At 47.2% G+C, this 22,785-nt stretch overlaps 1 protein-coding gene across 6 annotated transcripts in view; it reads left to right on the forward strand.

Annotated features, from left to right (window-relative positions):
• LOC132571081 (zinc finger protein 91-like) overlaps positions 1–8,098 on the forward strand; it is a 336,113-nt gene extending 328,015 nt beyond the window's left edge. For 2 of the 6 annotated variants that reach the window (XM_060237749.1, XM_060237748.1), the window contains 2 exons: positions 890–982; positions 5,706–8,098. In XM_060237749.1, coding sequence (XP_060093732.1) covers positions 890–982; positions 5,706–7,360 — 1,748 coding nt within the window. In that variant the 3' untranslated portion in view covers positions 7,361–8,098. The remainder of the gene's footprint in view (positions 1–889; positions 983–5,705) is intronic. The other 4 variants (XM_060237746.1, XM_060237745.1, XM_060237750.1 and 1 more) reach the window with 3 other exon arrangements.
• The last annotated feature ends 14,687 nt before the right edge of the window (positions 8,099–22,785 follow it).

The following is a 22,785-nucleotide window of genomic DNA, read 5'->3' on the forward strand; positions in this document are numbered from 1 at the left end:
TCAGGCTCCAAACAGATCTGTAAGCAAGTCCTCAGTGGTTGGTTTCAAGTGAATCTCAGATCGCACTTTGCATTGTTCCAAACATATATGGGCAGAGGAGAAAGTCAGGCAAATCCTGGAACTAGGAAATAAGTGGTTTGCTTCCACTGTCCCAGGACACCCTTCCCCCCTCCCCCCAAGAGATAGAGTTGCCAAGTCTAACTCAGATAATATCTGGGGACTTTGGGGTTGGGGCTGGGAAACTTTGGGGGTGGGGCCAGGAGACTCCCCCAAAATAAATAAATAAAAACACAGCAGTGCAGTTCCCCTGAATACAGTCTTCATTTCCTCACCCAAGCAGCTGCAAATCTCTCTTTTTCTCTTTCTCACACACACACACAGAAGCAAAAATAAAACCGTTTGCAATCGCACACTCGTGTGGTCTCACTGGGGCAATTACTCACGAGTCAACAACGCAGGGAAACCGAAGGTTCAAGTTCACCCTTTACTATGCAAACGACCTCAGAAAAGCTTGTGCAACAAAGGAAGGGTCTGGGCTGCTCTCACAGCTCCTGGGAGCAGCCACGTTGTTCTGCCTGCTCGGCCCACCCCCCTTCAGCCTTAAAGACACAGGCACATCATCCCAAGAGGAAGCCTTTCCAAGCGGAGTCTGAAGCCTCTGGAGGTGGAAAGTCGCATGGAGGCTTTGGGGGCGGGACTTCCCCCCGTTGGCCAGCTGACTGGGGGCGAGAAGGAGCCTGGGAAAGTGGGGATTGGCAAGCCTACCAAAAGACATGGGAGATGTAGGATAGAAGGTCTGGGACTCAGCCATACATTTCAGGTCAGGTTCTTTATGGGCACACGAAAAAGGTCTAATTGTGTACGTGTGTTTTCCCCCCACGATAAACAGGACCTCTGATTGCCAAACCTGACTTCATATCCCAGCTGGAAGAAGAGGAAGGGCTGTTTCTCCTGGGCTCTGATGAAGAGGAGGGATCGGCAGGTAGGGACTGAAGAGTTGGGACTGTGCGTTGCCTGCGCTTCCTTCTGAGGGCCGGTGAATTTCTGTGGCCTCATCTATCCTCACCGCTTGCCCTGAAAAGGTTTTGGATGAATTGTGGATGCTGGAGTGATGCCTGCAGATCTTCAGCCTAGGACAAGAAGCAGCTTCCTTCTACCTATTCTTTTTTCACCTGAAATCCTTTTGACTAGAGATGCTGGGCCTTGAGGCTGGCTCTCTGTACCTTCAAAGCAAAACAGATGCTTTATGGGACACATATGAGCCAAAGCAACCACATGCAACTCTCATGTGATCACATTTTACTACCCCCATCCCAGTGCAGAGTGGTGTTGTGTGTTGCTTTGTGAAGGATCTGGCGCGTACAGTATGCCAACATAAAGTCCAGAGCCAGTTTGGTGCAGTGGTAAAGTGCGTGGGCTCTTATCTGGGAGAACCGGGTTTGATTCCCCGCCCCTCCACTTGCAGCTGCTGGAATGGCCTTGGGTCAGCCATAGTTCTCGCAAAGGTTGTCCTGGAAAGGGCAGCTGCTGTGAGAGCCCTCTCAGCCCCACCTACCTCACAGGGTTGTGGGGGGAGAAGATATAGGCGATATAAGCCGCTCTGAGTCTCTGATTCAGAGAGAAGTGCGGGGTATAAATCTGCAGTCGTCTTCTTCAGTCTTCTTCCAGAGGAAGTCCTGGTTTCCCAGGGTATATTTAAACTCTAACAAGGAACAAAAGAAAAGAAAAAAAAGGGGGGGGGAACTCAACCCAAATCTAAACAGTGTAATAGAGGATCAAGCTACCTAGAACACAATTCACAAAAATGTATAACAATTAATATAAAGCATACGCAAAAACGAATTTTAAAATGGGAGAAACACCTGGTTTTCTATCCTTTTTTATTCCTGTGTGTCTTTGTACATTTTATATACTGACCATTGAGGAAAGCCCTTAGAGGCCGAAATGCGTATGGTTATTGTGGTGACTGGAAGTCCATCATAAGAACATAAGAACACAAGAGAAGCCATGTTGGATCAGGCCAATGGCCCATCCAGTCCAACACTCTGTGTCACATAAGGACACGAGAGAAGCCATGTTGGATCAGGCCAATGGCCCATCCCGTCCAACACTCTGTGTCACGTAAGAACACAAGAGAAGCCATGTTGGATCAGGCCAATGGCCCATCCTGTCCAACACTCTGTGTCACATAAGGACACGAGAGAAGCCATGTTGGATCAGGCCAATGGCCCATCCCGTCCAACACTCTGTGTCACGTAAGAACACAAGAGAAGCCATGTTGGATCAGGCCAATGGCCCATCCCGTCCAACACTCTGTGTCACATAAGGACACGAGAGAAGCCATGTTGGATCAGGCCAATGGCCCATCCAGTCCAACACTCTGTGTCACATAAGAACACAAGAGAAGCCATGTTGGATCAGGCCAATGGCCCATCCAGTCCAACACTCTGTGTCACATAAGGACACGAGAGAAGCCATGTTGGATCAGGCCAATGGCCCATCCAGTCCAACACTCTGTGTCACATAAGGACACGAGAGAAGCCATGTTGTATCAGGCCAATGGCCCACCCAGTCCAACACTCTGTGTCACATAAGAACACAAGAGAAGCCATGTTGGATCAGGCCAATGGCCCATCCCGTCCAACACTCTGTGTCACATAAGAACGCAAGAGAAGCCATGTTGGATCAGGCCAATGGTCCATCCAGTCCAACACTGTGTCACACAGTGACCAATCAGGTGCCATCGGGAGGTCCATCAGTGGGGCCAGGTACTAGAAGCCCTCCCACTGTTGCCCCCCACCCAAGCACTAAGAATACAGAGCAGGGGTGACCAAACTGCAACTCGAGAGCTGCATGTGGCTCTTTCATGCATATTGTGTGGCTCTTGAAGCCCCCACCCACCCCATTGGCTGACTTGGAGAAGGCATTTCTGTCTTTAAACCACTTGGCCAAGCCAGCTGGCAGCTCAGAGAATGCATTTAAAGTTGCTTTCTTTCCACCTCTCCCTCCCTCCATTTTTCCTTCCTTCTTTCCTGCTCTCAAACATCTGACAATCGTGTCTTGTGACTCTCAGACATCTGATGTTTATCCTTTGTGGCTTTTACGTTAAGCAAGATTGGCCACCCCTGTTTACAGGCCATCACCGCTCCATACAGAGAGTTCTATCTATACCCTGTGGCTAATAGCCACTGATGGACCTCTGCTCCAGATGTTTATCCAATCCCCTCTTGAAGCTGGCTATGTCACCACTTCCTGTGGCAGCATATGTGAAATGGTATATGGCTGGCAAACTTTACACGGTCCGATATTCAGACCGTATGTTTTAAAATTCATTTGTGTGTATGCCCGATATTAAACGTTATCCACTTCTATGAATTGTGTTATAGGTAGCCTGGCCTTCTATTACAGGGGTGGCCAACGATAGTTCTCCAGATGTTTTTTTTTTTTTTGCCTGCAACTCCCACCAGCCCCAGCCATTGGCCATGCTGGCTCGGGCTGATGGGAGTTGTAGGCAACAAAAACATCTGGAGAGCTACCGTAGGCCACCCCTGTTCTATTACACTATATTTAAACCCTAGTCAGGATTAGTGTCTTCCGAATAATACCTGATTGCGTGTTGTCTGGATCTGCCCACCAGGAAGCTGTTTCCATACCCCATGAAATGTGCAGGAGGGGTCTTAGCAAGGGGGGCGGTCTACACAGCAGATCCCCCCGGGAGAGTAGGAGGGGAAAGGTTCCAGGAGAATAAAAATTATTGTTCTTCTTGGAGGAGTAGTCAGGCTAGCCCAGCACTGATTCAGATGTCGCATTCTCACTTCTGCATTTGGGTTCACTTTAAAATGCATACTTGACCTTTTTATAGACCAGGGGTGGCCAACGGTAGCTCTCCAGATTTTTTTTTTCTTTTTTGCCTACAGCTCCCATCAGCCCCAGCCAGCATAGCCAATGGCTGGGGCTGATGGGAGTTGTAGGCAAAAAAGAAAAAAAAAATCTGGAGAGCTACCGTTGGCCACCCGTTATAGAGGCGTCAACCTCATTTTTGCAAGGGCCGCATCTCCTGTAAGCGTCTCTTTGTTGGGTTGGCCCCTGCATATCATAAAATATAGCGTCAAGTACTGGAGCCATTGTTCCCTCTAAAGCAGAGTCTTGTGAGCAAAAATTCTACTTTGTGAGCTACTGGTATTAAGGTGGTGAGCTCCTGCATACGTTATTGCGCTCTGGGGCTATTTTTCCTGAGCGAAGACAAAAATGTGCAAGCTGGAGGCTAAAAACCTGTGAACTAGCTCACACTAGCTTAGCTTAGAGGGAACACTGCTCTGAGGCCATCCTTCCTGAGCTAAGACAAAAATGTGTGAGCTGAAGGCTAAAAATCTGTGAGCTAGCTCACGGGTCACTCGGCTTAGAGAGAACATGCCTGGAGACGTAAACTGAAGGTCACTCAGAGTTCGCTGGCCAAGATGGGATTCAGGATCCTCCAGAAGGGAGCTTCTCTTCAGGTAAATGTGATATCAAGGACTCCCTGGGAACCTTCCACAAAATTGGTCCCTGGTGCCAGAAAGGTTGGGGACCACTCTTCTAGGTAACGATTGAAGGGCTTTTGTGTCTGAGCATTTGAGAATCCTTGGGAAGTGCTGATCAGTTACCCCGGTGGGAGAGCCAGACTCCTCTCTTGTAGCCTGATCATCAAGAGGCTACCATGGAATGGTTAAAGGCAAAGAGACAGAAGAAATAGGAGTTTCCATATAACTGGATGATGTTTGGACGACGTTTGCTTTTGGATGATGAGAGCCAGTTGGGTGTAGTGGTGAAGTGCGCGGACTCTTATCTGGGAGAACCGGGGTTTGATTCCCCACTCCTCCACTTGCACCTGCTGGCATGGCCTTGAGTCAGCCATAGCTCTCGCAGAGCTATCCTTGAAAACATAGGTTTCTTATCTCACAGATGCTAATTTTCTACCCCTAAGCATTTATCCTTTGTTCTAATCCAGCTAATTACAGTGTGCATGGTACATATATGAACATATGAGCATATGAAGCTGCCTTATACTGAATCAGACCGCCCCCCCCCCCTCCGGCTCCATCAAAGTCAGTATTGTCTACTCAGACTGGCAGCGGCTCTCCAGGGTTTCAAGCTGAGGTTTTTCACGCTGATTTGCCTGGACCCTTTTAGTTGGAGATGCCGGGGATTGAACCTGGGAGCTTCTGCTTCCCAAGCAGGTGCTCCACCACTGAGCCACTGTCCCTCCCCACATTGCTTCTTACTTATTACATATGAAGCTGCCTTCTACTGAATCAGACCCTCTTTAGTCCATCAGAGTCGGTCTTTTCTACTAAGACTGGTAGCAGCTCTCCAGGGTCTCAAGCTGAGGTTTTTCATGCCTACTTGCCTGGACGCTTTTCAGTTGGAGATGCCAGGGATTGAACCTGGGACCTTCTGCTTACCAAGCAGACGCTCTACCACTGAGCCACCGTCCCTCCCCAAGGTACTTCTGCATCCTGAGTTCCTTTTTTTCAGCACCCCTCCCACACTCTGTCTGGGATATAAAGGCTGAGAGATCTCCATTCTGAATTAAATATGATGAAAGGAACCTTGACTCAGAAAGCTTATACCCAGAAAACCTTGTTAGTCTTTAGGGGCTACTGGACTCAAAATTAGGTATTTGTAGAAGGTGACATATCATCACACCAGGTATCTTTTTCTTTCAGCAGGAGACGTGTGGCAGCCAGCGAATGAAGCAGAAGAACACCTACCGATGGGAAAAGAGGCTACATATTCAGGTGTGAAAGAGGAGTTTGAATATTTGGATGCGCCAAGAAAGAAGGAGGGAAAACACCCATCTAAAAGGAAGAATAATTCTGATTTTCTGCAAGGGGATGACTCTGTATGGCAAACAATATGTCAAGGAGACGACAGGAGTGCATCCACTGCAAGCAGTGAGCATTTCACTGAAATATCAGCTATTAATATTCCAGAACAGACGTGTAACAGAAAGAAAATATATAAATGCCTAGAGTGTGGGAAAAGTTTCAGACACGGAGCACACCTTACTTCTCATCAAAGAATTCACATAGGAGAGAAATCATGTAAATGGCTGGAGCATGAGAAAAGCTTCAGTGTGAGCGGAAAACTTGCTTCTCATCAAAGAACTTTCACAAGGAAGAAACTGCATCAATGCCTGGAGTGCGGGAAAAGCTTCAGTCAGAGTTCCGGTCTTAAGTTGCACCAAAGAATTCACACAGGGGAAAAACCATATAAATGCCTAGAGTGTGGTAAAAGTTTCAAGGAGAGTGGAAAACTTACTTGCCATCAAAGAACTCACACAGGAGAGAAACCATATAAATGCCTGGAGTGTGGGAAAAGCTTCAGTCAGAGTGCAAACCTTACTTCCCATCGAAGAACTCACACAGGAGAGAAACCATATAAATGTTTGGAGTGCGGGAAAACCTTCCGTAACAGTAGCAATCTTACTACACATCGAAGAACTCACACAGGGGAGAAACCATACAAATGCCTGGAGTGTGGGAAAAGCTTCAATCAGAATTCCATTCTTACTTCCCATCAAAGAATTCACACAAAGAAGAAACCATACAAATGCCTGGAGTGTGGGGAAAGTTTCAATCAGAGTTCCCATCTTCGTGCTCATCAGAAAATTCACACAGGGGAGAAAGCATATAAATGTCTGGAGTGTGGGAAAAGCTTCATGCATCTTTCACACCTTAATGGCCATCAAAGAATTCACAGAGGGGAGAAACCATATAAATGCCTGGAGTGTGGAAAAAGCTTCAGTCAGAGTTCACACCTTAATGGCCATCAAAGAATTCACAGAGGCGAGAAACCATACAAATGCCTGGAGTGTGGAAAAAGCTTCACTTTCAGTTCCAGCCTTACTTTGCATCAAAGAATTCACACTGGGGAGAAACCATACAAATGCTTGGAGTGTGGGAAAAGTTTCGCTGACAGTTCCACTCTTATTTCCCATCGAAGAATTCACACAGGGGAGAAACCATACAAATGCCTGGAGTGTGGGAAAGGCTTCAGACGGAGTTCCATTCTTAATTTGCATCAAAGAATTCACACAGGGGAGAAACCATATAAATGCCTGGAGTGTGGGAAATGCTTCCGTGAGAGTGGAAAACTTACTTCCCATAAAAGAATTCACACAGGAGAAAAACCATATAAATGCCTGGAGTGTGGGAAAAGCTTCAGTCGGAGTGCCAATTGTACTGCCCATCAAAGAATCCATACAGGGGAGACACCGTACAAATGCCTGGAATGTGGGAAAAGGTTCCGTCAGAGTACCCACCTTACTTGCCATCAAAGGACACACACAGGGGGGAGGAAAAATGTTGTGCATTCATGATTTTAATTATATTTATCAATGTTTTATGCATTGTATATTTTCATAACCTCTGTAAAGTTCAATTCTTGGTCAGGAAAAGTACCAAAAGTTCAGAACCGCCTCTCAGCCTTGACAGTTCATTAGTATAACTGAAGACATAGGAGATTTGTTGCTCTTCAGGTACAAACTATTGTCTTTTTTTTCTTGTAACCTTGGTTTGAAAATTTACTAGCAGTTGTCAAGCATTTTAGTCCACCTAGTAGTTACTCATTTGCACAAACACTTTAGGGTCCGAAAGTTGTATTTCTCTTCCTCTGTCACCTGTATCAAAAGTGTTGTGTATGAGTCTAATCACTAGAAGCCCTCCCACTGTGCCCCCCCCAAGCACCCAGAATACAGAGCATCACTGCCCCAGACAGAGAGTTCCAACAATACGCTGTGGCTAATAGCCACTGATGGACCTCTGCTCCATATGATTATCCAGTCTCCTCTTGAAGCTGTCTAGTCAGGTTTCAAGTTTTAAGTAGAAAGGCAGAAGGCTAGGTACAATGGGCTACTTAAAACCTGACTTGCCTAAATCTTAGATTACTGTAATGTTTATACACTTAGCTAAGTTTGACAAATGTTAGTTGACCTGATTTCTATTGTGTGGATTGTTCTGTACTTCTATGATTACTTTTCACCTGTTCATCAAATTCTTGCCTAATACCAAGAGCATGCTTTATTTTAAATAAAACCATTATCTCTAAGACCATAAGAGAAGCCAAGTTGGATCAGGCCAGTGGCCCATCCAGTCCAACACTGTGTCACACCGTGGCCAAAAAAACCAGGTGCCATCAGGAGGACCAGTGGGGCCAAGACACTAGAAGCCCTCCCACTGCTGCCCCTCCCAAGCACCAAGAAGACAGAGCATCACTTGCCCCAGACAGAGAGTTCCAACAATATGCTGTGGCTAATAGCCACTGATGAACCTCTGCTCCATATGTTTATCCAATATCCTCTTGAAGCTGTCTATGCTTGCAGCTGCCAGCACCTGTGGCAGTAAATTCCACGTGTTAATCGCCCTTTGGGCGAACTGCTTCCTTTTTATCTGTTCTAACGCAACTGCTCAACAATTTTATGGAGTGCCCACGAGTTCTTGTATTGTGATAAAGGGAGAAAAAGGCCGTTTGTTCTACTGACTAAAGATCTGAAGTCTGACCGCAGATATTTCATTATGCTTGGAAGAGAGATGTCTCAAACAATGTCGGGACCACAGAGGTTCAACAATCAGGAAATAACAGAAAAAATACTCTCCGTGTTACAAAACAATATCAAAATATAATTGCAGTACTTTCCATTACAACATTGTGTTACAATATAAATTCCAGTGACAAATACCATCCGAAGCACACAATTCCACTGCTGTCCTTAAGATGATATCAAATTCTTTCAATACAATACAGTCCGAAGATGATGTAAAACCGGTCCATTCTTGTTTCGGAATCTTATGATCCTTCCTCTGGATAAGACAAGACGGCCTCCTGCCCTATATAAAAAAGTTAAAAGAGTCCGGTGGCACCTTTTAAGGCCAACAAAGTTTTATTCGATGCATGAGCCTGAATAAAACTTTTTTGGTCTTAAGGATGCCACCGGACTCTAACTTCGTCCTATTGCTTCAGGCCAGGGGTGGCCAAACTTGCTAAGAGCCACATAGAATAAATATCAGGTGTTTAAGAGCCATGGGACATGAATGTTTGAGAACTTCAAGGCAAGGAGGGAGAAAGAAAGAGAAAGAGAGAAAGAAAGAAAGAGAAAGGAGAGGGAGGCAGAGAAAGGAAGAAAGAAAGGAAGGAAGGTTTGGAGGCAGAGAGAAAAAGAAAGAAAAGTGGGAGGTGGAAAGAAAGCAACTTTAACTGAATGCATTCTCCAAGCTACTGACTGACTTGGCTTGGAGAAGTTATTCAAAGAGACAGATGCCTTCTCCAAGCTGGCTGTTGAGGGCTTCAAGAGCCACACGATATGTGTGGAAGAGCCACCTGTAGCTCCCAGCTAGCCACAGTTTGGCCACACCAGCTTCAGACCAACACAGCTGCCCTCCTGGATCGATCCTGCCCTCTGCGACTGAGCCAGAACCAGAAACAAGTGTCTTGTCAGCGCAGAACGTATTTGAAACCTGGGTGAAGACAGGAGGGAGGGCAGAGAGGGGGTCTAGATCTGACTGCCTGCTGTCCTAGGGAAACCGTGTAATAAAAGCATCCTAGAGAGGATGCCAAGATCAGAGGAGCGACCAAAAAATTTTTGCTACAGAAACAAATGCCATCTAGGGCCCTTCCGAGCCCCTCTTTTCCTTGCTATTTCCTTCTCCTCCTAGGACCGGATCTAGGGGTGGGGGGGGGTGGGCAGAGGGGGGTGTTTGCCCTGGGCGCTGATGGGGGTGGGGGTGCCAAATTGGGTATGGAGTCCATTGTATTCCATGGGACCATAATATAGAATGGCCCAAAAGAGGGCATAATTTTTTAATTTTGCCCACCCTCAAAACACATGTAGATCCGGTCCTGCCTCCTCATTCTCTGGGGTGGGGTTGGAGGGCTGCAACAAAACCGCCCTCGCCCTTGGGAGGCCCAAGGGTGGTGGAGACAGGGTTGCACCCCATGCACAGCAGAGCCCGGCCTATGGGGCTGGTGGCTGATCTAGGGTTGCCAAGTCCAATTCAAGAAATATCTGGGGACTTGGGGGTGGAGCCAGGAGCAAGGTTGTGACAAGCATAAATGAACTCCAAAGGGAGTTCTGGCCATCACATTGAAAGGGACTGCACACCTTTGAAATGCCTTCCCTCCATTGGAAATAATGAAGGATAGGGGCACCTCCTTTGGGGGTCATAGAATCAGACTTCTCTGTCCAAACTTTTTGAAATTTGGAGGATCTTTTGAAGAGAGGTGTTGGATGCTATGCTGCAAATTCCTCAAAAAACAGCTCCCCCAGAACCCCAGAGACCTGCGGATTAATTCTCCATTATCCCCTATGGGAATTGGTCTCCATAGGGAATAATGGAGTGCCCAGCAGACATTTCCCTCCCCTCACTCTGCTTTCTGATGACCCTGAAGTGGGGGAGGGCCTCCAAACCGGGGAATCCCCGGCCCCCAGCTGGGGATTGGTCGGGACGCCTAGAGAACCACAGTGAAAGTCTGAAACCAAGCAAAAACTGTGAAATAATTAACGAAAAAACTCAATACACAATAACCTTATTGTAAAATACTTTAAAGACAAAAACTTGTTAGCTAAGTTACAATTACTTAAAGATATACAACCCCCAAAAGCGTAATATAAAAAATTCATCCTAATTACATTCCAGTAGCAATTGGCAATACTATCAAAGTTTCCTTATTTCATTGATTCAAGTCCTTTTCATAACATCAGTTTCCAACTTCTTAAAAACTCACGAGGATTCACCCGTTCCGACGGGCTGAATGAAAGTGCTGGTGCTCCAGATATGATTCCACAGAAAAAGTTTCTATGTTTTCAAGATGCTTCTTCAGTCATGCCAAATTTCAGGCTTCCAATATTTATAAAAGAACTTTTCAAATGTGAAGTTGAAGTGGGTATACATCCAGCAACTGACAGGACATAACATAAGAGAAGCCATGTTGGATCAGGCCAATGGCCCATCCAGTCCAACACTCTGTATCACACAGTGGCCAAAAATTTATATATATATATACACACACACACATAGATATATGTATAGATATATATATACACATATATATACATATAGATAGATACACACACACACACACACATATATAGCCACACTGTGGCTAATAACCACTGATGGACCTCTGCTCCATATTTTTATCTAACCACTCTTGAAGCTGGCTATGCTTGTAGCCGCCACCACCTCCTGTGGCAGTGAATTCCACATGTTAATCACCCTTTGGGTGAAGAAGTACCTCCTTTTATCCGTTATAACCTGACTGCTCAGCAATTTCATTGAATGCCCGCAAGTTCTTGTATTGTGAGAAAGGGAGAAAAGGACTTCTTTCTCTGCCGTCTCCATCCCATGCTCCCATCCAGGAATGCGCCTTTATTTCTGTTTCTGGGAAAAACCCTTCATCAGAGAGGCATATCCCACTGTATGTATCTTATCACATATCACTTGCGCACAGCACCCAAGCATGGAGAAAATCTTCACTTTAATTCAGCCCGTCGAAACGGGTGAATCGTCGCGAGTTTTTAAGAAGTCGGAAACTGACGTTACGAAAAGGACTTGAATAAATGAAATAAGGGAACTGTGACAGTATCGTCAATTGTCACTTGATTGCAGTTAGGATGAATTTTTGATAGCATGGTTTTTTGCGTTGTATATCTTTAAGGAATTGCAATTTAGTTCATAAGTTGTTGTCTTTAAAATATTTTTGCAATAAGATTATTAAGTTGTGTGTTGAGCTTTTTTGTTAATTATTTCACAGTTTTTGCTTGGTTTCAGACTTTCACTGTGATACTCTAGGCGTCCCACCCAACTGGGGATTGGTAACCCTATGCAGCTCCCCGCCGGTGGCTCATCAAAAGTCTCCTTCCGGTACTCTCGCTTATTCTGTCCTAGCGAGGAAGGGTTAAAAGGAGAGAGTCCGGAGTCCTAGACAAGTTTTGGGAGAGACTGGGAGGTCCCTTCCGGCCCAGTCCCCCCTCTCCTCCCCCTTTATGGGGAAAAAAGGGGCTTTTTTTTGCATCTGTTCCTTCCCAGGCCGGTCTGGTGAGTAGGATGCATTTGGGGGCAGAAGGGGCTGCGGGAAGAGGCGAGGAGGTTGCAAGGGGGGAAATGCAAGGGAAAGGAAGGGAGGTCAAAGAGGGTCAGCGGGAGCCCCCGCCTCTGCTAGGGTTGCCAATCCCCAGTTGGGGGCAGGGGATCTCCCGGATTGGGAGCCCCGCCCCCGCTTCAGGGTCATCAGAAAGCGCGGGGAGGGGGCAGGGAGGGAAGTATCTGCTGGGCACTTCATTATTCCCTATGGAGACCGATTCCCATAGGGTATGATGGAAAATTGATCCATGGGTGGGGTGGGGGCTGTTTTTTGAGGTAGGAGCACCAAATTGTCAGCATAGCATCCAGTACCTCTCCTCAAAATACCTTCCAAGTTTGAAAAAGATTGGGCGGGGGGGGGGGATCCAATTTTATGGGCCCCAGAAGAAGATGCCCCTATCCATTATTGCGAGGAAAGGCATTTAAAAGGTGTGCAGTGGTCCCTTTCAATGTGAGAGCCAGAACTCGCTTTGGAGTTCGATCATGCTTGCCACAACCTTTCACCTGGCTCCACCCCCAATGTCTCCTGGCTCCACCCCCCCAAAGTCCCCAGATATTTCTTGAATTGGACCTGGCAACCCTAACTTCTGCCCTTCTGGAGACCTGGAGGGGGTGCTTCTAGATGGGGACTTGGGAGGAGGCAGAGGTAGAGTGGAGCGACTTTGTAGGGACGTACTGCTGAGTTAACTGGCTAAAGAACAGGCAGCAGAGGGCAGGAAAAAGGATTCAAGGAATGTGCATAGTGCAAGGGGTGGACTAGATGACTCTGGGGGTCCCTTCCAGCTCTGTGATTCTATGATCTGGACTCTGCTCATAGAACCTTGGATCATTCCAGAGGGTTTAGCCAGGAGCAACCGGCAAAGAGCTCACATGTTGTTCAGTTTACACTCAAGGTGATGTTCGCTTCAGTAAAAAACTTGGGCTGCCAAGTCCGTTTCAAGAAATAGCCGGGGACTTTGGGGGTGGAGCCAGGAGACTTTGGGGTGGAGCCAACAGCAGGGTTGTGACAAGCAGAACTGAACTCCAAAGTGAGTTCTGGTCATCACATTTCAAGGGACCGCACACCATTGGAAATAATGGATAGGGGCACCTTGTTTGGGGGCTCATTGAACTGGACCCGCTGGTCCAAGCCTCTTGAAACTTGGAGGGTATTTTGGGGAGAGGCACTGGATGCTATGCTAAAAATTCGGTGCCTCTACCTCAAAACACAGCGCCCCCCCCCCCCGAGCCCCAGATACCCGCAGGTCAATTCTCCATTATACCCTATGGGAATTGGTCTCCATTGGAAATAATGGAGTGCCCAGCAGACATTTCTCCCCCACACACGCTTTCTGATGACCCTGAAGCAGGGGGAGAGTCTCCAAACCGGGGGATCCCCTGCCCCCGCCTGCGGATTAAGGGAAGCAACAAGAGAAACGCGGAAAAATGGAGCAGGAAAAAGGTAAGAACCTCCGCGAGGTGGAGCCAGGAGACATTGGGGTGGAGCCAGGAACAAGGGTGTGGCAAGCATAATTGAACTCCAAGGGAGTTCTGGCCATCACACTTAAAGGGACAGCACACCTTTTAAATATCTTCCTTCCATAGGAAATAATGAAGGATAAGGGCATCTTCTTTTGGGGCTCATAGAATTGGATCCCCTGGTTCAATCATTTTGAAACTTGGGGGGTACTTTGGGGAGAAGCACTAGATACTATACTGAAAATTTGGTGCCTCTACCTCAAAAAACAGCTCTCCCAGAGCCCCCGAAACCTCCAGATCAATTCCCCATTATACCCTATGAGAATCGATCTCCTCATAGGGAATAATTAAGTGCCCAGCAGACGTTTCCCTCTGCCCACCCCGTTTCTGGCGACTCTGAAGCGAGGGATTGGCTACTCACAAGTTGCTGCCAACTTCTTCAAAGTAACACAGACACCCCGTCCCAAGAGGAAGCCTTGCAATTGGAGACTGAAGCCTCCGGAGGTGGAAAGGCACATGGTCCTCTGGGGTAGGACTTCCCCCCGCCGGCCAGCTGACTGGGGGCAGGAAGCAGTCTGGGAAAGCGGAAGAACCCCCGCTGGGACCTGGGGATTGGCAAGCCTAACCCAGAATGACCCAGAACGCTTTCCTATACATCTCAGGAATAGTTGCATTTGGAATAGGATGCTTGTCTCTGTGGGCCCATCTCAAAAAGGAGGCCGACATCAAGCTTATACAAATTACAGGAAAAGGTAGAAGTATTGAAGGCCTCATTCTTACTTTAATATTGGGAATATCTGAAAATTTACTTCTCGGAAAGGAAAGGAAAGGAAAGGTCCCCTGTGCAAGCACCAGTCATTTCCAACTATGGGGTGACGTTGCTTTCACTACATTTTCATGGCAGACATTTTAAGGGGTGGTTTGCCATTGCCTTCCCCAGTCATCTGTACTTTCCCCCCAGCAAGCTGAGTACCCATTTTACCGACCTCGGAAGGATGGAAGGCTGAGTCAACCTCGAGCCGGCTACCTGAAAACCTAGCTTCCACCGGGGATTGAACTCAGGTCGTGAGCAGAGCTTAGGACTGCAGTACTGCAGCTTTAACACTCCAGCAAAACCTTTCTCTCCCTCTCCCATAATCCCAGAAGTCCACCTTCACATGCAATCGATGGACAGTAGATTAAAGGCAGCCCAGAAAAAGAAATATGCCCCTTGCTATGATCTTAATGCGGAGGAGTCCTTGTTTCAGCATGGGGGTGACGGCTGCTAGGTTTAGATAGCTTTAGAAAGAGGGTTAAAGAAATTCACGGGATAGGTGTTGCGATGGCTGAAGGAAGCCTCTCTGTGCTCTCTGGTCCAAAGACTAGAGTAGGAGTCAAGCTGCACCTTTAAGACCAACAAAGGTTTAGTCAGGATGTAAGCTTTCGTGTGCTCGAAGCACACTTCATCAGATAATAGGATGGACTGGCAAGCAGTCCTAAATATAGAGAAAGCGGGCAGTGAATTGGTATGCAAAGTCATGGAAATACTTGTTAGCAGATTAAAAGAATCACAATTTGGGGTCTGGTGATCGTTAGTTTATATTAACTGGGCTGCATCAACAAGGGGGCAATATAAGTCAGAATAGCAGATTGATGTCTATGTCATTAGGCGTGAAGTGCCATAAATAATTGTCTGATGAAGTGTGCGTCCAGCGCACGAAAGTTTACATTCTGAATAAAGGTCTTAAAGGTGCGACTTGGCTCCTGCTTTGTTCTGTTGCTTCAGACCAACGCGGCTGCCCGCTTGGTCCGAAGACTGTTGAAGTTTGCTCACAAAAGTTCTTGTTGCCTCTGCAGAAGCTGGGGGCTCCTCCCCCACACCCAGTTTGTTGGTTCAAGCCATCAGAGACTAATTTGAAGCAGAGGAACAAAATCCATAGGCCAGGTTGGAAGGCGACCTGTCAAGATGAAAGACCGCGAGTTTTCTTTCCCTGAACCAGGAAAAGGACTTCATATACGCCAGGTTGCGAGGAACAAGGAATTCTGGGAAAAATCTGCCCAAATGTTCACAAGCAGAGAGACATCCAGCTCAGGTGTCCAACGCCAGCGCTTCAGGCAGTTCCTCTATCGAGAGGCGGAAGGCCCCCGAGAAGTCTGCAGCCGACTCCACCATCTTTGCTGCCATTGGCTGAAGCCGGAAAGGCGCAGCAAGAAGGAGATGCTGGATCTGGTGATCCTGGAGCAGTTCCTGGCTGTCCTGCCCCCGGAGATGGAGAGCTGGGTCAGGGAATGCGGGCCAGAGACCAGTTCCCAGGCGGTGGCCCTGGCCGAAGGTTTCCTACTGTGTCAGGCAGAGGAGAAGAGGCAGGCAGAAGAGGTGAGGGGATTCCATTCTGAGCACAGTATGCAAAGGACTGTTCCTTCCTCTCCACATTCCCAGCTTCTTCAGGCAATCATCTCCAAAATATGTATTTATTTGTTCAGCTAATTTATAGCCTAGTGATATTCAATGCACATTTCAGAGTAAGAAGAGGGGGCGGGGAATGCATATGGAATAAAACAGCCAGTATGTAAGGCGATAGAAGAAGAAGACCATAGATTTATACCCCGCCCTTCTCTTTGAATCAGAGTCTCAGAGCAGCTCACAATCTCCTATATCTTCTTCCCCCACAACAGACACCCTGTGAGGTGGGTGGGGCTGAGAAGGCTCCCGCAGCAGCTGCCCTTTCAAGGACAACTCCTGCCAGAGCTATGGCTGACTCAAGGCCATTCCAGCAACTGCAAGTGAAGGAGTGGGGAATCAAACCCAGTGCTCCCAGATAAGAGTCCGCGCACTTAACCACTACACCAAACTGGCTCTCACCAAACTGACTATTACACGCCAAACTATTACACCAAACTGACTATTACATGCCAAACTATTACGCAACTGTCTATTATACCAAACTGGCTATTACACACAATTTGCCCAGGCCTGAATAGACCAGGGAAGCCCGGTGTTGTCAGATCTTGGAAGCGAAGCAGAGCCAACCCTGGCAAGTACTTGGATGGGAGACCTACGCGGAATGCCAGGCCTGGGACGCAGAGGCAGGCAATAGCAAGCCACCTCTGAAACGCCCAAGCCTCACAAGGGGTCACCAGAAGTCAACCATGACTTTCAGGCGCACATGCACAATAAATAAATAACAGGATGCAAAATTCAGCGACGGGGGAGTAGCAAATTGCTGAAGGCGAGGTGAGCAATGGAGAAAGTGAGATTACGAAGGCGTAAAGGAGGGATGGCCAGGCTGTGGCTTGGGAGCCACATGTGGCTCTTTCATATGTGCGTGGCTCTCCACTGCCCCGTCATTGTCCTTGGAAAAGGCATTACACTCTTCAATCGCTTCTCCAAGCCAAGCCAGCCAGCAACTTGGAGATTGCATTTAAAATTAAAGTTGCCTTCTTTCCACCCCTCCTTCCCTCCACTTTCCTTGCTTCCTTCCTTCCGTTTGATGTAGTGGTGGAAGTGCAGACTCTTATCTGGAAGAACCAGGTCTGATTCCCCACTCCTCCACTTTCCGCTGCCGGAATGGTCTTGGGTCAGCCATAGCTCCATAGGAGTTGTCCTTGAAAGGGCAGCTGCTGTAAAAAGCTCTCTCAGCCCCACCCACCTCACAAGGTGTCTGTTGTGGGGGAGGAAGATAAAGGAGATTGTAAGCCGCTCAGATTCAGAGGATAGGACGGGATAGAAATCCAATATCTCCTTCCTTCCTTCCTTCCTTCCTTCCTTCCTTCCTTCCTTCCTTCCTTCCTTCCTTCCTTCCTTCCTTCCTTCCTTCCTTCCTTCCTTTTTGTCTCACAAACCTCTGATGTTCATGCCTTGCTGCTCTCCAACATCTGTCGTTTGTTCTTTGTGGCTCTTATGCTAAACCCCCCTGGCTTAAAGCAATGCAGTGAAAGCCGGATGTTGCCTCCAAGAACCACTGCAGTGCACCTGTCCCTCTTTGTTCCATTCTGGACATTGTACACGACGGTTGTGCTGTGGGTGCCCTCCTGAGGCCCTCAAGCGGACCCGTCCCCTTCTACCTCCCTTCCTCCTGTCCTAAATTCTCTTCCTCGCTCCTTGTCTGCTTTTTCAGGGGCCTTCAGATGGAGCTGCACATGACCCCAAGACAGGGCAGGTCCCGTTAGACCCCCGACAGAAGGCATTCTTCGGGATGATCTCCCGGGAGGAAGACAGAGGTGCTGCCTCACTGGGTAAGGATTTATTGGGCGAGTTACTGTTTGGCAGGGGTGGAATTCTAGCAGGAGCTCCTTTGCATATTAGGCCACACACACAAAAAAGAGCCCTGTAAGCTCTTGGAAGATTGGCTACATCAGGGGTGTGTGGCCTAATATGCAAAAGAGCTCCCGCTAGAATTCCACCCCTGATTAGGGCACACCCCCTGATGTAGCCCATCCTTCTGGAGCTTACAGTAGGCCTTGTACTAAGAGCCCTGTAAGCTCTTGGAAGATTGGCTACATCAGGGGTGTGTGGCCTAATATGCAAAAGAGCTCCCGTTAGAATTCCACCCCTGATTAGGCCACACCCCTTGATGTAGCCCATCCTTCTGGAGCTTACAGTAGGCCTTGTACTAAGAGCCCTGTAAGCTCTTGGAAGATTGGCTCCATCAGGGGGTATGGCCTAATATGCAAAGGAGCTCCTGCTAGAATTCCATCTCTGCTGCTTGGTCTCCTCATGGATAAGCCTGGCATTGGGATGGCCCTTTTAGATTTCCTTGGACTGCTCTCTGGGGAAGACGCTGGTTTCCAGCTTCTGTCGCAGTTTCGAAATGTCTCCAATCCGAATTTGTGACAGAGTTGGGGCTTTTGTGAGTCAGATGCCAAACGACAAACCCGAAATCACTCCAATCTTCATGGTAGAAGGACTGATGGATTCGCCTTCCAGCTGTATCTGAAGAAGTGAGCAGTGATTGACGAAAGCTTATACCAGGGATGGCCAACTGTGGCTCTTTCATACATGTTGTGTGGCTCCCCAATGCTCCGTCAGCCGACGTGGAAAAGGCATTTCTCTCTTCAATCACTTCTCCAAGCCAAGCCAGCCAGCAGCTTAGAGAACGCATTTAAAATTAAAGTTGCCTTCTTTCCCTTCCTCCCTCCTTCCTTCCTTCCCCCCTCTCTCCCCCCTCCCTCCCTCCTTCCTTCCTTCCTGCCTCCTCCCTTCCTTTATGGAATGTTTTATTTTAACATGATGAATAAAATATTTTAAGACAGGGTGCTCAGATATTTTCCAAATAGGGTTTGTAGAGTCTTTCGGGATCAAGTGCCATGTTCTACTGGAGAAAGTTTTCCTTCCAGACGTTTTCCTTCCAAACTTTCTCCAGTAGAACACGGTACTTGATCCCGAAAGACTCTACAAACCCTAATGATTTTACCAGCCGTGAAAACCTGAAATCTTTGATTTTCCAAATAATTTCTAAAAAATATGTATGGTATCAGATTATTCTAATTTCTGTGCACTGAGGACAAGCAAGTCCTAGGTTATGCCCAGTCATTGAAATTTAGTCCTACACTCCCTTCTATACACTTCCCCCCTCTTCAATCCTTTTTATGAGAAAGAGTTTTTTATTTTTATTTAATACTGTGGAGAGGAAATATGAACAATTGTTATTTCTAGATTTTTAAAAATTGTTTTGTGGAGGTTTTTTGTCTGTTCCACATAAACTAGTAAACAGTTCAGGAGAGTGCTGCTCCATTTGTTACAATTACAAATAAATATTATTTAAAAAGTAAATTCTGGTTGTAATAATTGTTTGGATACACTATATTTTTAACATGCTAGTTGCGATAATTTCAGGCCAAGTAAAATTGTCCATAGTCATATTTTATGTTCCAAAAGTAACAGAATGACTTTCAGTCTGAAAAAGAAAAAAGAAGTGCTAATGTAGCATTTTTTTTCCCAATCTTTCCAAAATTTTCCGTTTTTTCAGAGCTTTAAAATTTCTGGAAATTGACCTTGGTGGGCCAATGGTCTGGGTCAGCCTAGCTCAACTTCACGCTTGCCAGATAGGTTCATCTTAAGAACATAACAGAACATAAGAGAAGCCATGTTGGATCAGAAGAGTGGCCCATCCAGTCCAACACTCTGTGTCACACAGTGGCCAAAAAAACCCCCAAGTGCCATCAGGGGGTTCACCTGTTGGGCCAGGACACTAGAAGCCTCCCACTGTTGCCCCCCCTCAAGCACCAAGAGCATCACTGCCCCAGACAGAGAGTTTCAACAATACTCTGCGGCTAAGAGAAGCCATGTTATATCTGCCCCAGACATAAGAGTATAAGAGAAGCCATGTTGGTTCAGACCAATGGCCCATCCAGTCCAACACGCTGTGTCACATAAGAACATAAGAGAAGCCATATTGGTTCAGACCAATGGCCCATCCAGTCCAACACGCTGTGTCAGGCAATGGCCAAAACCCAGGTGCCATCAGGAGGTCCACCAGTGGGGCCAGAACTCCAGAAGCCCTCCCATGGTTGCTCCCCACTGCCCCAGACAAAATGTTCCATCTCTACCTTGTGGCTGAGAGCCACTGATGGACCTCTGCTCCAGACGTTTATCCATCCCATCTTTAAGCTGTCTGTCACTGCCACATCTACAGCTGTGAATTCCACATGTTAAATTGCTCTCTGAAAGAAGGACTTCCTTTTGTCTGTTCTAACCTGACTGCTCATCAAGTTCATGGAGTGCCCACAAGTTCTTGTGCTGTGAGAAAGGGAGAAAAGGACTTCTTTCTCTACCTTTTCTATCCCATGCATAATTTGTAAACTTCTATCATGTCACCCCTCAATCATGGTTACTCCAAGTTAAAGAGCTTTAACTTCTTTAACCTTTCTTCATAAGGGATGTGTTAATCATTTCTGTTGACATTTTCTGCACCTTTTCCAATATAATAGTATCTTTTCTTCGTGTCTTCAGAACTGTGGTTAGAAAGGCGGTCAAGATCTAAAGAAGTGAAAAGGCTGAGGCAAGAAGATCTAAAAATATATTATTATTATTAATGACCAGAAGAGTAAGAACCAAGGCCTTTTTTTGTAGCAGGAGCTCCTTTACATATTAGGCCACACACCCCTGACGTAGCCAACCCTCCAAGAGCTTACAGGGCTCTTAGTACAGGGCCTACTGTAAGCTCCAGGAGGATTGGCTACATCAAGGGGGTGTGGCCTAATATGCAGAGGAGTTCCAACTACAAAAAAAAAGCTCTTATAAGAACCAATAGCTGTAGAGAAAATCAGACAGTTGCAGAAAATCTTAGATGAGAGAGGGACGTTTTCCCTTCAGGATGGAATCTGTATGACCTTACATTGGGGAGAGCCAGTTTGGTGTAGTGGTGAAGTGCGCGGACTCTTATCAGGGAGAATCAGGTTTGATTCCCCACTCCTCCACTTGCAGCTGTTGGAATGGCCTTGGGTCAGTCATAGCTCTCATAGGAGTTGTCCTTGAAAGGGCAGCTGCTGTGAGAGCCCTCTCGGCCCCACCCACCTCACAGGGTGTCTGTTGCGGGAGGAGAAGATATAGGAGATTGTAAGCTGCTCTGAGTCTCTGATTCAGAGAGAAGGGCGGGGTATAAATCTGCAATTCTTCTTCTTCTTAACAGACAGATGCAAGTGAAAGAAATTCACAGGGCTCTAAAACAGGGTTGCCAATCCCCAGGTGGGGGCAGGGGATCCCCCGGGTTGGAGGCCCTTCCCCCTCTTCAGGGTCATCAGAAAGAAGGAGGGATGGAGGGAAATGTCTGTTGAGCAATCCATTATTCCCTATGGGGACCAATTCCCATAGGGTATGATGGAGAATTGATCCACGGGTATCTTGGGCTCTGGGGGACTGTTTTTTGAGGGCTGTTTTTTGAGGTGGATGAACCAAATTTGCAACATCGCATCCAGTGTATATCTCCCCAAAATACCCTCCAAGTTTCAAAAGGATTGGACCAGCGGGTCCAGTTCTGTGAGCTCCAAAAGAAGGTGCCCCTATCCTTCATTATTCCCAATGGAGGGAAGGCATTTAAAAGGTGCACAGTCCCTTTAAACGTGAAGGCCAGAACTCCCTTTGGAGTTCAGTTATGCTTGTCACAACCTTGCTCCTGGCTCCACTCTCCAATCTCTCCTGGATCCACCCCCAAAATCACCAGGCTGCACCCCCAAAATCACCAGGCTGCACCCCCAAAATCCCCAGATATCTCTTGAATTGGACTTGGCAACCCTACTCCAAAAGTAGGAATCAGGGCCTGGTCTTCAGCCAACAACAATAAAGCAGAACACAGTAGAACAGGGGTGGCCAACAGTAGCTCTACAGATGTTTTTTGCCTACAACTCCCATCAGCCCCAGCCAGCATGGCTGATGGCTGGGGCTGATGAGCGTTGTAGGCAAAAAAACATCTGGAGAGCTACCGTTGGCCACCCCTGCAGTAGAAGAGGTGAGGGGATTCCATTCTGAGCACAGTATGCAAAGGACTGTTCCTTCCTCTCCACATTCCCAGCTTCTTCTTCTTCTTTCACGTCGCCTTGGCTTGCTGTGCGTTTCGAACAAGTGCCCTTGAGCGTGAGCCATTGTAGAGATGTTTTCCTTAATGCAGTACAGAGGATGTTGTCGTTGATTTGCTCTTGAAAAAGCCGGAACTGCCTTTGGGCGGTTGCTCGAAACACGCAGCGAGCAAAACCGATGAACGCATCAAGATCTTCTACGTACTCATCTTTGAAGGAGAGAAATAACGAGGTCCGCACTTATCACTGTGTTGAAACGATTTTTACTTTGCTATCAAGGCAGAACTTAGCCAGCCATAAGCCTCCAAACTGACAAAGTTATTCTCATTCAGACCTTTTTTATTCACACCCCAAACAAGCAGGCAGGCCCCCAGGCTTATCTAACTCAACATGCCCCACCTTCCTGTAATTTCTAGTATTCTTCCATACGTCCTGTCTTCATGCGTTATCAGCTTTAGCAGGAAGCTTCTCTGAGGCCTCTTTGTTATCTACTTTACAACCTTCAATCCGCACCCACTGAGACTATCTGCTTCTAACGAACAGCTGCTTCAAACATGGCGTCAGACATTCTCTTTTGAAGGCAAAAACATATTTTCATTTATTATTATAGGGGTATTCATTAATTATTCAGGGGTCCCCCTTCATCTTCTTGCTTTGGAAGGTGGAGAGGAGGGAGAAGGAGTGCGGCAGCACGCCGTGTCACAGACGTCCTCTG

Source organism: Heteronotia binoei, chromosome 5, assembly GCF_032191835.1.
Source record: "Heteronotia binoei isolate CCM8104 ecotype False Entrance Well chromosome 5, APGP_CSIRO_Hbin_v1, whole genome shotgun sequence".
In the NCBI taxonomy this organism is placed as follows: Eukaryota; Metazoa; Chordata; class Lepidosauria; order Squamata; family Gekkonidae; genus Heteronotia; species Heteronotia binoei.